Source organism: Populus nigra, chromosome 12, assembly GCF_951802175.1.
Source record: "Populus nigra chromosome 12, ddPopNigr1.1, whole genome shotgun sequence".
NCBI lineage: Eukaryota > Viridiplantae > Streptophyta > Magnoliopsida > Malpighiales > Salicaceae > Populus > Populus nigra.
The window spans coordinates 1,744,545-1,761,149 of NC_084863.1; the positions used below are offsets into that span (position 1 = coordinate 1,744,545).

The 16,605-nt window shown below is 35.4% G+C and overlaps 3 protein-coding genes and 1 pseudogene across 8 annotated transcripts; 3 read left to right on the top strand and 1 right to left on the bottom strand.

Moving 5' to 3' along the window:
- The first annotated feature begins 1,312 nt into the window (after positions 1-1,312).
- LOC133669862 (kinesin-like protein KIN-1) lies at positions 1,313-4,415 on the top strand (annotated as a pseudogene).
- A 1,392-nt stretch (positions 4,416-5,807) lies between these two features.
- LOC133670049 (GDSL esterase/lipase At1g54790-like) lies at positions 5,808-8,719 on the top strand. 2 transcript variants are annotated; one of them, XM_062090463.1, is made up of 5 exons: positions 5,808-6,085; positions 7,305-7,505; positions 7,677-7,843; positions 7,951-8,221; positions 8,354-8,719. In XM_062090463.1, the coding sequence occupies exons 1-5, from the start codon at positions 5,851-5,853 to the stop codon at positions 8,620-8,622; spliced, it is 1,143 nt and encodes a 380-aa protein (XP_061946447.1). In that variant the 5' UTR covers positions 5,808-5,850; the 3' UTR covers positions 8,623-8,719. The 2 variants fall into 2 exon arrangements, with proteins under 2 accessions (XP_061946447.1, XP_061946448.1); XM_062090464.1 differs by lacking the exon at positions 5,808-6,085 and adding an exon at positions 6,538-6,869.
- A 132-nt stretch (positions 8,720-8,851) lies between these two features.
- LOC133670050 (UPF0603 protein At1g54780, chloroplastic-like) lies at positions 8,852-11,333 on the bottom strand. 2 transcript variants are annotated; one of them, XM_062090466.1, is made up of 4 exons: positions 10,773-11,333; positions 10,315-10,507; positions 9,398-9,497; positions 9,127-9,280 (listed from the first exon to the last, which is right to left on the bottom strand). In XM_062090466.1, exons 1-3 carry the CDS (start codon positions 11,208-11,210, stop codon positions 9,424-9,426), a joined length of 705 nt encoding a protein of 234 aa, XP_061946450.1. In that variant the 5' UTR covers positions 11,211-11,333; the 3' UTR covers positions 9,127-9,280; positions 9,398-9,423. The 2 variants fall into 2 exon arrangements, with proteins under 2 accessions (XP_061946449.1, XP_061946450.1); XM_062090465.1 differs by lacking the exon at positions 9,398-9,497 and having other exon boundaries at positions 8,852-9,280; positions 10,773-11,329.
- A 313-nt stretch (positions 11,334-11,646) lies between these two features.
- Positions 11,647-15,344, top strand: LOC133669091 (uncharacterized). 4 transcript variants are annotated; one of them, XR_009833841.1, is made up of 8 exons: positions 11,647-12,046; positions 12,457-12,536; positions 12,677-12,737; positions 13,328-13,385; positions 13,597-13,654; positions 14,096-14,168; positions 14,423-14,529; positions 14,938-15,344. XR_009833841.1 is itself a non-coding variant. In XM_062089103.1 (8 exons), the coding sequence occupies exons 1-7, from the start codon at positions 11,717-11,719 to the stop codon at positions 14,500-14,502; spliced, it is 753 nt and encodes a 250-aa protein (XP_061945087.1). In that variant the 5' UTR covers positions 11,648-11,716; the 3' UTR covers positions 14,503-14,529; positions 14,938-15,344. The 4 variants fall into 4 exon arrangements, 2 of the variants coding, with proteins under 2 accessions (XP_061945087.1, XP_061945088.1); XR_009833842.1 differs by having other exon boundaries at positions 14,941-15,344; XM_062089103.1 differs by having other exon boundaries at positions 11,648-12,046; positions 14,410-14,529.
- Positions 15,345-16,605: the final 1,261 nt, after the last annotated feature.

Here is a 16,605-nt window from a genome sequence, read left to right on the forward strand (position 1 = left end):
TGTACAGAATGAGTTGAGTATTATACACCTAAGGATGTGCCGCATTGATTGCGTTGTTAGGACCATGAGACGTGACGATGAGCATAAACTAACTACAGTAAGTGCATTTCATATTTCTAACATTTCTTCATGGAAGCGATTAGTAATCATAAACTTCCAAACATGTTCTTCCAAATCTACATTTATGGTGGAATCATTAGGATAGAATGTAATTTATTGAATGACACCAATAATAGAAGCGCACTTCTCTAAAATAGTTGACGTGAGATGAGATTGAAACTACATACCTGGGAAGCTTTTACCTGAGAAAGACAAATTCCAACCAGGCCTACACCAGAACCAACCTGCACTCAGTTCTGGGCAAAGCCCGAAATTCAATAAGACAAAAGAAAATTACTTTTGTCGCCCATTACAAAGGAGGAAAGAAAACATCTGAGGCAAAAATAGTGGCGCTTTGTGATACCAAACATTGAAGGGAGGCCAGAGTAAGAAAAATACCCGATAAATGTAATGTCTGTGCCAAACCATTAATCAAACTGTCAGCTCATATGGCAAGGGGATGCAACAGCAACCACCACAACAAGATCAGATATGTATGAATACACTAACGTTAACCACATTCCATGATTCAGGTATGAGAAACTTGTATTAAACAAGTTACCTCAAAACATGACTTGCTGGAGAATATATATGTCTGGAAAAGAAAGTACAGACTCTGACAAATATAGGCAACACCTGTGTTTCTTAGACATGGTTTACACACATGCAGAAGGAGAGGGTGGGGAGTTCTGTTTATAATCTTCATAAATGCAATTACTAGAGTTTCTCAGGGAAAAAGGTAACATCTGTATGCATATAGACTGACACACGCACATAGACATATATATGCAAAGAGGAGAGAGTGCTCTGTGCCCCTACAGGATCACATCAAGATAAGCTCTACAAGGACTTGCTGCTATCCATGAACTTTGAAAGTTGGATGATTTCACGCAAGCCTATCATTCCAATCTCTGTATTTTTCTTATTTAATCTCCTCTCCCTTGGGTTCCCTAGAAACCGCAGGAAAATTTCCTTTTTTTAATCTTAAAAACTTTCTAGTCATTATTCACCCGAGAACATAAATCGAGATTTTAGATAGAGACGGAAACGCGAGTTTCATTTCTCAAAAAAATCGAATCATTTCAGATTTTCTTCAATTTCCCGTTGTTTTCCCGGAAACCAAACAGATTGCCAGAAATGTGGGTTTTGTGTATAGGATTTTCTATGCATTAACGTGGTTTTTGTGTATTCAATTGATTTGAATTGAGCTGTAATGAGAGGTGATTATGCTCATGAGCATGCTGATGGCAATGTTCTAGGCTCGGTGCTTCAAACATCATTTCAATGTGCTGGAAAATATTGGTCTAGAAGACTTTGACCATCTCCATTTTTTAAAATCAATTTAAGTGGCTAGTTGATTGCTATTTTCCATTCGACGTTACTTGAAACATATAAGATTTTTATGATTGATGAAAAAGAGGCAGATGAAATTCTATACGTATTGGTAGGGCAGGGTTTCCGATAAGATTACATTGTTTGTCATAATCATTGTGCTAGATTTCTGATGTCTTTATTATTCTGCCGTGAACTTATGGAGTTTTTCGTGCATTTTATTAACAGACTGGAGCTGCGAAGACATATAGCATGGAGGTACTGTGAAGCTCTGGTAAATTTAATCTGGAAGTCATGCCTACATGGATCAGAAACCTCATGAATAGGAACGTTTAACATTTCAAATTAGGAATGATAAACACTCACAATACCCTGTTACATGAGACAGTTTGCATCGGTATGATAAACAGTCACACTGAATAGATTCTGCGTGTTTTTATGACTCCCCTGGGTAGAGATCTACATGGAGAAAGTCTTGCTCAGAATTATGATTCGCTTTTACATATCTTGGGTTGCTCATTCCCTATCATACAATAGAAAATTTAATTTCTGCACAGGTTTCCAAGATCAATGCATGCATCTTGACTGCTGAAAGTTACTGTCCTTCTTGGTTTAACAAAGGACAACATACAGATCAAGGAGAGCAAAGTGCAAGAAATATTGCTATCAGGAGTTACAGAGGTAAGATTAATTACCTTGTCCTCGCTCTGTTGTTTATGTTTTTAAGTAAATTTCACTTTTGCCTTATCTTTACTTGCGTGGCAAGAAATTTGTGTGTATACTACTTGCAACTTCATTTTAAGTTTCCTTTCCTGGATATCAGACCCGGAAGAAGCTTTTCTAAGCCTATCTGTAAGACACAGTTGCTTGATTACTCTATCTTCATACTCCAGTAAATAGTACAGCTTCTGATCAACAGCTTGAAATCTCAGGGTGGGATAGTTAATATATAGAGCAGTTGGAGAGACTCATCCTTTTCCTTTTCTTTTGCCTATATTTGAATTTATCCATTTCTTGCTTATGCTTCACTTATAAAAGAATCCAATAACTGCACTCCATTTGCCTCTCTTTTCTTGGTGAATATAGTGGCAACAATTCTTCTGATTCTTTTGGGACACTTAACGTAGACAGAAATGAACATGGCCAGCAGTTGAAGTCATTGTATTTTTATATTGACTAATCAGCTAGAGTAGACTACAGATAAGAGGTATTACCTTTTTTCATATGTATGATCATTGCTTAAAGTGAAAGTCTTTTAAGATTTCATTACTGTTGGCAGGGTGAAAACTGGGAAAGTAATTCCTGTGGACTTGGCGGGGTCAGAAAAGGTAGAGAAAACTGGAGCCGAAGGAAAAGTTCTTGAAGAAGCTAAGACTATCAACAAAATCCATATCAGCTCTAGGAAATGTAATAAATTCTCTGACAAGTGGTCCAGCTACCAAATCAAGCCATATTCCTTTTGGTGATTCAAAACTTACCCGGATTCTACAAGATGCTCTTGTTAGTTTCTCGACGCTGAATCCATCTTACAATAAAGTATCTCATATTTGTATTGACTTCTGAGTCTCATCGTATAGGCTGGGAACTCCAGGACTGCATTTCTGTGTTGTTTCTCACCAAGCCCTTCAAATACATTGGAAACAATGTCTACACTTCGATTTGGTACAAGGTATGAAAGTCCAAAGTCCACCATATGGAAAATGATGAAATCAGAAGAGGTGTATAGAAGAAAAAAAGTTATGAGCACCTAGATTAGAAAATTCTTGTTGTCTGAAAGAACAACGATGCCGTTAATTAGTTTAAATGATAACCACATTGGAAACTATATATTCAATAATTACTGAATGATCTGATTATGGCAGTGCTAGGTCCCTGCATCCTTTTGAGGTGCTTCCATCTCTTGATTTCATTTTGGATTTTACATTGTTGGCAGGGCAAAGCATATAAAGGCATCATCTATAGTCGGCTGCAGAGAAGATAAACATGCCGAAAAACATGGAGAAATCACCCCAACTAAAGATGAGTCATGTGACCGAATTCTAAATAAGGTGAGAAGTAAATTGCGACATGACAAAATTCTAAATAATCTGAGAATTAAGCTGTGACACTTTAAAATGAACGATTTTAAATTTTGGTACTACGATAGTTTCCATTTGTTATTAAGGGAGAGACTGGATGATGAAGATGTGAAGTTACTTGAGGAGGTATTCATACTGGAGGGATTAATCTTTGACCTTACTTCAGTAGAAGAGCTGGAATCAGGCTATCAAGATGTTACTTTGCAAACAATTTCCTCATTACAGCAGGCAGTAGAAGACAATGACTGTTCAGCACTTTTTCCTCTGCTTTCTGGCTGCCTAAACAACATTTTCGAAATCAAGGTGAAAATGAAGAAAGAACAGTTGTTTAATTCGTGTATCATGTGATTTATTTCTCACTTCGACATCAAGCAACTTTACCATTTTTGTCCCTGAAAGCAGTTCATGACTGCACTTTGGAGTACTCAGAATTGACCATTATTATGTTGAAGGAATTTGGTTCAAGTCCAAGTAGTCATCATACACCATCTAAGTGCAGTAATATTACTTAGCAGCTTAAGAGTGAGAACCAGGCTCTTAAGGCAAGACTAGCAGATGCAGAAAGGTTTGATGCAATGCACAAGGAGACTGACGATAATGCTGGTGTTCTGCTTAAGATTTCAGGAATGATCAGGTTGTTATTTTCATGGGTTGGGTCATTCTACCCCTTCAAGATGGTGAGTTGAAACCGTGTGGCTAACTTTTACAGGATAGTTTCTGATTCTGCTAAATACTGTAATGAACATATGAATTTTGGCTCTGATTTTGCATCCTTTTGAACATAGAAAAGGAAGGTATCAAAGAAACGGCGCACTGTAAAGATATAAAATAGGTATAGGTTCTGATCCATCCAAATTGTATGATGGATTTGCCACCCTCTTTGAGCCTGTTCTGTAGTTTTTTGGTCACTGGCTCACTGCTGCAAGTATTTTGCTCTGAGTGGTAAAGGTTTGTTGATGAAAATTCATAATTTAGCCCTTCATTACTGTTATTACTTTAGTTAAAAAGACAAAAACAGCAATCTTTTTCAAATCTCAGACCTAAATTCGCACTTGGGTTTTCTTATTTAGCTGCATATGGTGAGGCATGAGTTCCCAGACTCTAGTCTCATATTTTCCTGTTCAATATTTCGCGTGAGAAATGATTTGTGGCACTAATTTTGTGCCACTAGCGTGACAAGAATAATTGCCCATTGCCAATATGGTGGGGCCCACTTCATTCAGGATAAAATGATACTATTTAAAGTTGTTGTATTTGAACTAGTCTCCTGAGTTTACATGATGGAAACCTGAGATTCAAAACTTAATTTAAATTAAATTTTTAATTGAATCGAATAAGATATTAACTCGGTTGAATTTATATAACTTAATCAAGTTCTTAACGACTTGATTGACTTGGCTATACTTGATATAAACTTAACAAGTCAGCATTTAAAAAAAAAAAACAAGAAACTGTTATTTTAATAAAATATTGTTGACTTGATAGCTCAAAGATTAACTTGATAACCTAGGCCTTTTTCAAATCAATTCTTTAATCAAATATAACATCAATCATGCTATTTATATCCATGAAATCTAGCATGACTCTTCTAACAACTATGGTGTTATTCAGAGTTCTTATTAGATAAATGGTTATCAATTCCTGAAAGCAAAGAGAAGGATGAAAAGATATGATTGAAGACAAAGTCAGAAAAACATCAAATAAATTTAGATTAAGGTTGTTAACCTCATAAGTTAACTTGTATAATCGTATAATTTTACAAGTTAATTTATATTTAGTATGTAAAATCAAATAAAAAACTCGAAAACTAGTAAAATTAGACTAGATTTTGGTAAATTCAATAAAATCATGCAAACTCACAATTTTGCACTGATTTTTATGAGTTTTGATGAAGTATAAATACTATCTTAATCAACTCTTTTTTCTCCTAAATTAAACCAAACAAACCCTAGCACACTCCTCCTTCTCTCAAACCACCCGACACTAATCTCCCTCCCTCCCTCCCTCCTTCTTATTTTCCCCTCCTCTTGATGGACCTAAGAGATTACTTTGGATTCTTGAGTCTTGAGTTATGTTTCTAACTCGGTACTAGTCGTGGCCTTATGCGTGCACCCAAGAACATTTTGGAGTAACATAGTGAGGAAAGGAAACAACACTTCAAAGTATGCTACACATCCGAAGGAAAAAGAAAAAAGAAAAACTTTGCTTTCGGGGCAACGAGGCACTTATCTTGCCTTTCCATAACTCAAAGCAAGCATTCCTTGTGCCCATAAAAGCACCAAACCTCTCTAATTATTACACAGCTTCTTAGCTTCTAGGATTGGGAAGTTAACTACTGATCATGGCTAGCAGAAAAATTGCTCTCCAAGTTTTCACCCTTTTATCCATCCTATCATCTGTTGCAAATTCAATTGATTTCAATTACCCAGCAGTGTTCAATTTTGGTGATTCAAACTCTGACACAGGTGACCTTGCTGCTGGTCTAGGCTTCCTCCTTGATCCTCCTAATGGACAAATTTACTTCAAAACTCCCACAGGAAGGTTCTGTGATGGCCGTCTCATTGTTGATTTTCTAAGTAAACTTTCTATTCTCTAACCATGCCAAAGATTGCCATTTTTATGCATGCAATATGATTTTATTTACACATTCAATAGCTAATCTAGTCATGCTATGTTTCTATGCTGCTATATTCAAGTAGGATCATGGTTAAACCCGCTCATCTTGGTAATTTATCAATTGAGAGCCTGAATCAGGTTGAATTTGCTTTCGATTCATTTAAAAAGTTGGTCCGTTCAAATTTAAATAATTTAGCAAATCAATTTTTGATTTAATTGACTGGTTAAACTAATAAAACCATTAACTCTAAAAAAATTAAAAAATATATCTGAAAATTAATTTTAGATCTCAAATAGTATCAAACAATCACAGAACCAAACAAAATGATTAATCTTTTCTTTCCTCGTGTCCATTTCAATTAAGTACAAGGATTCTTGAATTGCACACAATGCCCCACCACCATTTTTATTTCTTCATGGTTGGTAACTATTATTTAAGAGTGAAAGCTCCTGGTCTTTTCTTTCATCGGTGAAGACATATCCTCATCCTCTATAGCCCTAGCCTGTCAATGGAAACCAAAAACTTTTTCCTCTATGTTCTCGCATTAATCTCCATCTTCTTGCCACTGGCACAATCTGTGCACTTCAAGTTTCCTGCTGTTTTCAACTTTGGGGATTCAAATTCTGACACTGGAAACCTTGTTGGGGCTGGCATTGAAAGCATTAGACCACCTTATGGGGAAATTCACTTTCAAATACCATCTGGGAGATACTGTGATGGCCGTCTCATTATTGATTTCCTCAGTAAATCTCCCACTATCATTGAAATTTTTCATGCCTTCTAGTTTGTATCATGTCAGCTCTGTTTCTATACTATGTTATTCCCCTGTTTTCTCCGTTTTGAGGAAGACAAGCCTTTCCCTCTGTTTTCTCTGTTTTCTTGCTCTGTGTTCCCCTGTTTCTTCTGTTACTTAGGATGGGAATAAATCCCATTTTCTTGTTGATATATTGTATAATTGTTCCTTTTGTGTTAAATGCCTTTATTTTTTAGGAATATTTAGGAGGAGTAATGTTAAGTACAAGAATTGATTGATAATAGCAATGCAGTTAGAAGTACAAGAATTTGAAATATTTTGTTTTTCAGTTTTTTTTTTCAATATTCACACTCTGTTTCCTCTGTTTTCAAGTAGGAAGTATTGCAATTTGTTTCTTTCATTCATGTGGGTGGGTGTTTTCCAGTGGATGCAATGGAGCTGCCCTTCCTAAATGCATATTTGGACTCAGTTGGGGTACCGAATTTTCGGAAAGGATGCAACTTTGCAGCTGCAGGATCAACTATACTTCCAGCAACTGCAACATCTGTGAGCCCATTTTCCTTCGGAGTTCAAGTGAATCAGTTTCTACGATTCAAAGCTCGAGTTCTCGAATTGCTGGCCAAAGGTATGTACATGGCTCACTCTCATACTGTAAGCCACCATTTCTGAGAAAAACTTGATTGACGGTGATGTGGATTCAGTTTGATAAAGTTCTTACGCAAATGTTAATGCCTGAAGTATGGCAAGAAGTGTAAGAATCATTGATAGTTTTTTCATGTTTCAAACCTTGTCACAGGTAAGAGATTTGATAGGTACGTACCAGCAGAAGACTATTTTCAGAAGGGTCTATACATGTTTGATATAGGCCAGAATGATCTTGCCGGTGCATTTTACTCAAAAACATTTGATCAAATTGTTGCTTCAATCCCAAACATTTTGGTCGAATTCGAAACCGGGATCAAGGTTAGATCCTAGTTCTGTCATTTCCTTTTCTTTAAATTTTTTGACTCTAACCTGTATTGAAAGGAACATGAAATCTGCAACACTGACTGATTATTTTCATGCTCTAGAAACTATATGACCAAGGAGGTAGGAATTTTTGGATCCACAACACGGGTCCTCTTGGTTGCTTGACTCAGAACGTTGCAAAGTTCGGAACTGATCCATCAAAGCTTGATGAGCTAGGATGTGTAAGTGGGCATAATCAAGCAGCTAAGCTTTTAAATCTTCAGCTTCATGCTCTCACTAAAAAGCTGCAAGGCCAATATGCTGATTCAAATATCACATATGTTGATATCTACACAATAAAATCCAACCTCATTGCTAATTATTCCCGATACGGTTAGTAATCCTCAGTTCCTTTATTATGAGATTTTTTTAATTTTTTTAGTTTTCATCTTTTTCTTATCAAAAGAGATGGAAAAGTCTAAGGAAAGAAAAGACATTAGATTCTGAGTGAATATGATTTTTCAGGGTTTGAGCAGCCCATAATGGCATGCTGTGGATATGGAGGACCACCACTAAACTATGACAGCAGGATTTCTTGTGGGCAAACAAAAGTTTTGAATGGGACCAGTGTCACAGCCAAAGCATGCAGTGATAGTACTGAGTATGTGAATTGGGATGGAATTCATTATTCAGAGGCAGCAAATCAGTATATTTCATCACAAATACTCACCGGAAAATTTTCGGATCCGCCATTCTCTGATAGAATGCCTTTCCTTCTCAATCTCAAGTTCTGAGGAGCTAATTTGCTGACTGTGCTGTAATTATTCTATTCATTCGTATTTCATTTGTTTACAGCTGAAGATTAAATGCAAGCACTAATATTATTAATAAGTTCTGACTGGTGCTCCATGATCTGATTCTTAGCTATAAAAGCTTGATGTTGCAGTTTGCAACACCAAAACCCTATTTTCTCAGAGTTCATCGTAGAATTAGCACCAGGAAAATGATATGATACTGTGAGCATAAGATGAAACCATGGTTCTATACACATTTCATGAACATAAACCAAAAATCTGTACTTCTCCTCTGGTTGCAGGTTTCTCGTCAAGAACATTACAGACATTTGTACAACTATGTGCCACCAGGTTTTGTCGAAACCTAGAGGAAAGAATTTGAGAAACAAGCCTAACAACAGGGTTATGACCTATTTCTTTGAAACATAAGCATAGTATTGCGCCATGGGAACAACAAAAGCAATCACCAATAGACCTCCAACCACTAGAGTGAATTGTCCCCTCTTCTCTTCTGTCTCTTCCTTGCTTTTGAAGTTGGATTCTCGTTTGTTTTCTTTAGTCGTCGGACCGCCTGGATCTGGAAGCCCATCGATAGCAGCCACTAACCTCTTGGCACTGCTATAAATCGCTTCATTGTACTTTTCTTCCGTCGCCAAGACTGCAATTGAAAACCACATGGTCATCAGCATCACTGTTCTATCTCAACTATTGCAGTTCTTATGATCATGATGTTAAATGAAAAATGGACAAGAAATCTTCTGGTTATAATCTTAGCTCTAAAATTGATGACGTTTGAGCTTGTTAGAGAGTTGCAACATGAGCAAGCACACGTAACTTGAGCATCCTCATCTCTAAGACTAATGACATCTGAGCTTCTGTGACAATTGCATCATGTGCAAATACAATGAATTTATGTTCTGTATAAAATAATCTCATTTCAACAAAACAGAACTACTATAATAACAGTTGAGTCTGAATTGATGTGTGAATAGGGAACAAAGGATGAACTCAGTACTCTTTAACACCTGTGCTGAGATCCAATGGTATACTATGTTAGCATTTCAGAACTTAGTTGGACCTCAAGATTCCTAAACCTCAGTAGCTTGTGCGCAGCTAGTGTTTGATAATAGAATTAGGCCCATCTCCTTCTGAATCAACAGAAAACCAACATAAGTTTCATAAGATTGTAGGTAGTTTCACTTTCTTGGATCTTTCAAAGAGATAACTTCTCAACAGCAGTGTAAACCAGCATAGAGTGGATGTTTACACTTCTCTAGAGTACCATGGTATTGAAAATTAAAGCAGTCTTGAACCCTTTTTAGGACAAATGGTGATTTGAAGTTCCCATTTTTCATTTCAAAAATCAGTCAATTGTGAAGCATCACTTTGTAATGAAATTTAAGTGCTTAAAGAATTTTAATGTTGTGCATGAGATCTAAACAAAGGATAGAATCTCCATCATGCTTAAGCTCAGTCTGTATTTTGGGATCCCTTAAACTTTTGGTTAGAGCTTCATTAGGATCCCTCCACCATCCCTCGCCATTTCAAATGAAATATCGTTTCAACCAGACCTGTTAAAGCTGTTTAAATTGAACAAAAAGACCACCCTAACTACCATGAAAAACAATGAACTAAGGAAATCTGGGGAAACTAATCACCGACTTGAAAATTGTACATTAAGTGCATAGTTACCAGGAAGGTTCTCCGAGACAGTGGAATCAAGAACAGTTTCTCCAACTGCTTGGATAAATGCAGGCCCCCCTGTAATTGCCCCTTCCTTTTGGCTGGTTACAAGCACAACAATTCCCTTGTTGCTGCCCTCTTCAACAGTGGGATACCATTTCTCCAGAACTTGGTCGGCATATTCAAAAGCATCTGCTTTGCTCTGCAACAAACATTATATTTATTCAGTTATATGCATCTATGAAAGAGTTAAAGGAAAACACACATGCATTTAAACTTGTCATCTATTAATTTGGCAATAATGTAACCCAGATTGTAACACTAAAAGACAAATGTCTGCAAATCAGTTTACTTGCTGTTCCATTTCTCCGAACAATCAAAAGCTTGCTTCAAAAGTGGAAATAATCATAGTTTGCTAGACTAAGTACACATTCAAATCAACAAAGAAATGATACCAAAAGACTTACAGTAAGCTTTCTAACAGTAATGAAATTGATCTTGAAGTTCTTCCTTGATTCCAAATCAGATAACAGCTGCTTCAGATCAGATTTAGTCACTCTACTAAGCACACCAGCATCATCAAATATATAAGACTCTTTTGGTGGCCCTTCATTGAGCACGTCAAATTCAGATGCTTGAGCATTTCCAATGTACAACAGTGGACTAAAGTTGAGTGCCAAAGAGAGAGCTAATGCAGCTAGGCCTTGTTGAGCATAACTGAACCAGCTATTGGGCACCGACAAAGATTGAGAAGTGTGCCTTTTGAGGCTAGAAGTGATGCTCTTGTGGGTGAAAGAGAGTGAGTTTGATCTTGTTTGAAGAGAAGGTAGCAAATGGGATTTCGAAGAGGATGGTTTTGAGTTGTGGAGAGGAGAAAGAGAGTGCAAAGAAAGTAAGGTTTCCATGGGAAAGAGAGTGAGAGATCAACAGAACAGAAATGGCGGACGCAGAGAGGGAGATATTATGTTTTCTACATCATTTTCTGGTCTCTCTTTGGTTAAGGAATTTGAGTGGGTTGGATTTCTTTTGTTTTGGATTGGCTGGCTGTTATCTGAAATGGATAACCCCCTCTCACTCAGCCATGCAAAGACTATGGGGTCCGCGCAAGCTGGCCCGGACACCCACAATAATAACAAAAAAAAAAACTATGGGGTCACTTTGGTCCATCCAGGATTGATAAATATAATTTCTGTGGCATTATCAGATAATCATAGAGATAATCCAATGAGAAAGAGAATCAAACTACTTACAATTACGATGAATGATAACATAATTTGGTAAAATTTACTCCAAATCTCCAAAACACCCTTCCATTGTTAAGAGAATCCAAGAGATAAAAGCCCCACCACTACCCCACATTATCTTCCCTCCATTTTTTTTTTACTACCATGAAATCCAAACTCACTATCTCATGGCCATTCTCCTGTCCCTCTCTCCTCACCACCACCCTCCTCCTCTAAACCCTCCACAAAATCCAAACCCCAATAGCCCAAAACCAACCCCTCAAGCCAGTAGCCTCCCCAGCACCATCTCTAAGAGACAGTTCATCTTCAAAACTACTTCACTTTGTCTCATTTCCTTAGCCACTCAACACCCTCTTGCACAAGCCTTAGCTGAACCTTCTCCACCTTTAAAATCTGTTCTTTCTATCCTTGCCAATACAAAATCTTGGTTTCAGTTCTATGGTGATGGTTTTGCCATCAGGGTCCCTCCTCAATTTGAGGACATCATGGAACCAGAGGTATGTTTATCTTAATTTTTGTTATGGCTTCACTATTCACCCATACATCTTATGTTTTTAACTGTTTTGAGTTCAAGTTTGAATCTCTTGAGATCTATTTATTGATGTTGGTAGTCATGGGTATGGTATATGGCTATTATTGCTAACATTTTGCACAAGTTATTTTTATCAATATGCAATGAATTGGCATATATAATTTTAGTTTAGTGGGTTTTAAAGGATAAAGGATGCTCCAAATTCACCATTGGTGATAGATACAGTAAGCTTTGAAAGTAAAACTTTCAAAATCAATTCAGTTTTTCTTAGAGTTAGATATCTTGATTGAGGGAATGTAGAGTATTGAATGTCAAATGTGTTCACAATGTCAGAATTGTTTTTTCATCAACTTGGTTATTGTATCTTGTTATTAGGATTACAGTGCTGGGCTGTCTTTATATGGAGATAAGGCAAAGCCAAAGACCTTTGCAGCCCGTTTTGCATCTTCTGATGGGTATATTATTTTACAGCAAGTTCATTCTCTTTGATGTATATATTTATTCAGCTTTCCATTGGAGTAATGCATAAAACTTTATAGTAATGGTCATAGTGTTCACGCAAGTTTTTTGTTTCATTTTCTTTTTGTCAACATAGATCTGAAGTTCTAAATGTTGTCGTTCGCCCTTCCAATCAACTGAAGATCACCTTCTTAGAGGTTTGTGTGGTGAAAATTGTCAAACTTTCACCTTTATTCTAGTATTGGTTTGTTTCTGTATTACTCTGCAAGACTCATTAAACGTCCTTGTTCATTTTCATGGTTAAATTTGGAACTAAGGCTGTTGATTGTAACTCTTGACATGTCTACTTCGTCAAATTAGTTAATTTCATAGCAAACATCTGCGAGATTAAAAGTCTGCTATAATTTAATACCCCCAACTAAGCATCTTATTGTCAGGGCACAATGCCAGCATTTTCCCTGATTTTAAGCATGGTAGGATATCTCATCCAAGACTACAATGATTTTCAGGTTATCTAGGGTTATTATCTTGTAACTTAACCTCTATATGAGTTTTCATGTTGCCATTATGGTGGGATGACAGATATCACTCCTTCATTGTGAATTCCATTATCCTTTTGCTGTTATAATTCACAACCTTCAAGTCTTGTACTTATTTCCAATTACGAAAGAAAAGTAAAATGGATGAATAATGCCCACCCCCCTGCTCCCTCATTTTAGATTGTTCCAATTTTAAGATCTCAAAGAGTAATTCTCCGACAAACTATGTACTTTGCTAACATGGACAGGCTAAAGATATTACTGATTTGGGATCGTTGAAGGAGGCTGCAAAACTCTTTGTTCCAGGTCTGTCTTTGCATTCAGTTGTGTTTTTCTTGAAGTTTTGATTCTTAGAACCAAAAATCCTTTGTATATATTGAATTTTCTTGTGGTTTAAAAAAAATAAATTAAATGGTTTCCACTTTTCCTGCTGATCATTTGTCATTTGAAAAAACAAGTAGATTAGCATTCTTCTCAACTATCTTGTTCTGGTAGCTTAATTTATCTGCAATGGCAGGTGGGACAACTTTATACTCTGCCCGTACACTAAAAATAAAAGAAGAGGAAGGTTACAGGTAAATTTATCTATCTTTGCTTGATTCTGGGGCTCTTCAATACGTAAATAATGCTATTGAAGTAGAACAGGCACCTTCAGGAATATATTAGTTTATTCAGTGTTATATATATATATATATATATATATATATATATATAACACTGAATAAACTGCTGTATAGCCTGTATTGTTTATAAAAATTAGCTATTTAGAAAATACAAAGTAATGGTTGTAATGGTACCAATCGAATACCCTCATTCCTTGCATTTATCAGCTATAGAAGCATATATCTTTCCTTCTCCATTGACTTGGATATTAAACACAAATACCATCACCCCTACACTAAATCTAAAGCAACCAGGATGTCAGCAGGGAAATGATATTTTATTTGAACCAGATCATGGATGTTATAATTACAATACTTTTCTGACATATGTGTTCCATTGTTTGTTAATTTCAGGACTTATTACTTCTATGAATTTGGCAGAGATGAACAGCATGCGGCACTAGTAGCTGTGGTCAACAGTGGAAAGGTTAATACATTCACCTTACAATTAGAATATTGATTGCAGTGCCCATGTCTTTAGTGGAATTAACTCATTACTCTGTCAGATTTCTTTGGATAAAGCCAATATATATAGCTTGCTCATGTGCCCCATCGTGGAAACCATAACTGATCTTGTATTAATCTTTGGCCTCGCTGAACATTCTCCGTCATCGTGATATGTTAGATTTTACAATTCACTAGCTGTTATTATTGTAATTTTAATGCAGGCAATTATCGCAGGAGCAACTGCCCCACAGTCAAAATGGGACGAAGATGGTGTAAAGCTTCGGTCTGCTGTTATTTCACTGACAGTTCTGTAGGAATCTGCTCGGCATCTGATTTTCCAGGTTCATAAATCGAGTGCTTCGGAAAACAAGTCAGATGGCATATTATGAACCACATTCTTGAAAGTATTGCATGATAGACGTGTAGAGAGACCTAAGATCAATGATATATCAGCTTCTCTGACTTACAGGCTTCTTTTTCTTGGGTTTATAATCTTAACTCCTGTAACATGACAATTCCAGCTGATACTCTGTCATGCTAAGATCTAAACCGCATACTAGTTAGTTCATCCTTCCAAGTTATGTGATGGTCATGTCTTGGCATCTTCAGGGCTCAGAACTCATGTTTTATTATCTTAATCATGATACAAATTGAACACTAAGAGTCTAAATAAGCTACTTCTTTATATGTTTTTCCTATCTTTCAGCTGTCCTGGCATTCTTCTTATCGCTACACTGTGTTTGATGCAGTAGAACCTGTTGCATAGTGGATTGAGGAGGCATTCTAAACAAGCCACGAGCACAGAGATTCACTTTCATGCAATCCATTATTTGTTCTGATTTGTAAAGGTCAGCTATCAGCAGCTTACTTTCACCGACAGCATACGGCTTATAGAGAGGATGATTTGATTTGAGGGATGTTTTTTCCTTCGCGTTCGTATTAGGAAAGTTCTTAACCATGTGGTTGTAATAAAATTTTGAGTGCAACACAATTTTTACTTCATTTTCGACAATCCATTAGCTGTAAGCGGATGCTGGGTGAGTTCTTTTCACTTTGATTTTGAATACTTTTGATTTTGACTCATTCAATTTCATTGTACTCCTGAAATGCTTCCACATGATCTATTGATTGTCATGATGTCTAGACATTTATCTCACATGGTAGTTATAAGACCTTACCTCGAGTTCTCTCTATCGAAGATATTAATTCGAGTTAATTCAAGTTATTTTTTAAAAAAATAATAAAATTATTTTTATTAATTCAACTTGGATCAAGTCTTATAACTATGTTTTAACCAAAGAATTTTCCACTCTTGCAAATAAACATAAACCAACATTTCATGATTTAAAAAAAAGTTCTGGGAGATTTGTTAGAAACCATTTGGGAACACGATGTAAACTTTGTTTTCAAAAAATTTAATTTTTTTTTGTTAAAGTTTAATATAATTTGTATGTTTTGGATCGTTTTGATGTACTAATATCAAAAATAATTTTTTAAAAATAAAAAATATTATTAATATATATTTTAATATGAAAAGTTATTTAAAAAACATAAAATACCATACTACCAAAAGTTAATCACATTGATGCAGTTTTCTCACAACAGGCTGTCTAAATTCTTAGATGGAGACTTTTGTGCGGTAGTAGTTGGCATCATAAATGCAAAGAACCTAAAAAAAAATGGCTATCAATAATGTATTAAATTTGACAACTCCAATCTCTCCACCTCACTCCACTTTTCATAGAGAAAAAATTATTAATAAATATTTGATATTATATTTTATAAAAATATGTATTATATATAAAGAGCTTAATTTGAAATATATGTATCAATTCAAGTAAAATAAAATTGATTTTAAAATACTTTTAAAATAAAAAAAACTTATATTATAATTGTTATTTTTGAGATTTTATATTTTAAAATTGTTTTATAATTATTTTATTTTTAATCTCATTAAAAATATATTTCTCAATATATACAACAAACTTTCATTTATCTATTTTTAAATCTTTCAAGGACTAGAAAAGTGCTTGGTAACAATTCGATATTAATATATGATACATAGCATTTAAAATCATAACTTAAAAGAATTGTCACAAATTGATGTTGTTCTTGCTGACTTATTGTTTTATACAAATGAATTAAATATAAATATTAAATATTTTCTTTTTAATTTATCTATTATGTCCCTGATATTTTGAGTTGTCACGTACTTCATTTTTAATCACTGGTAAATTCATCACCATAATTTTTTATATGAAATTCATAGCAAAATACTTATCAATTCATCAAAACTCATTTCAATTCATATCCATTAGCATATAATATTACTTATACACATTAATTCAACAAACCCATAAATTATTATAAACCCTAACATTTTCAATAACTAATTATAAAGAAATAAAACTAAAATT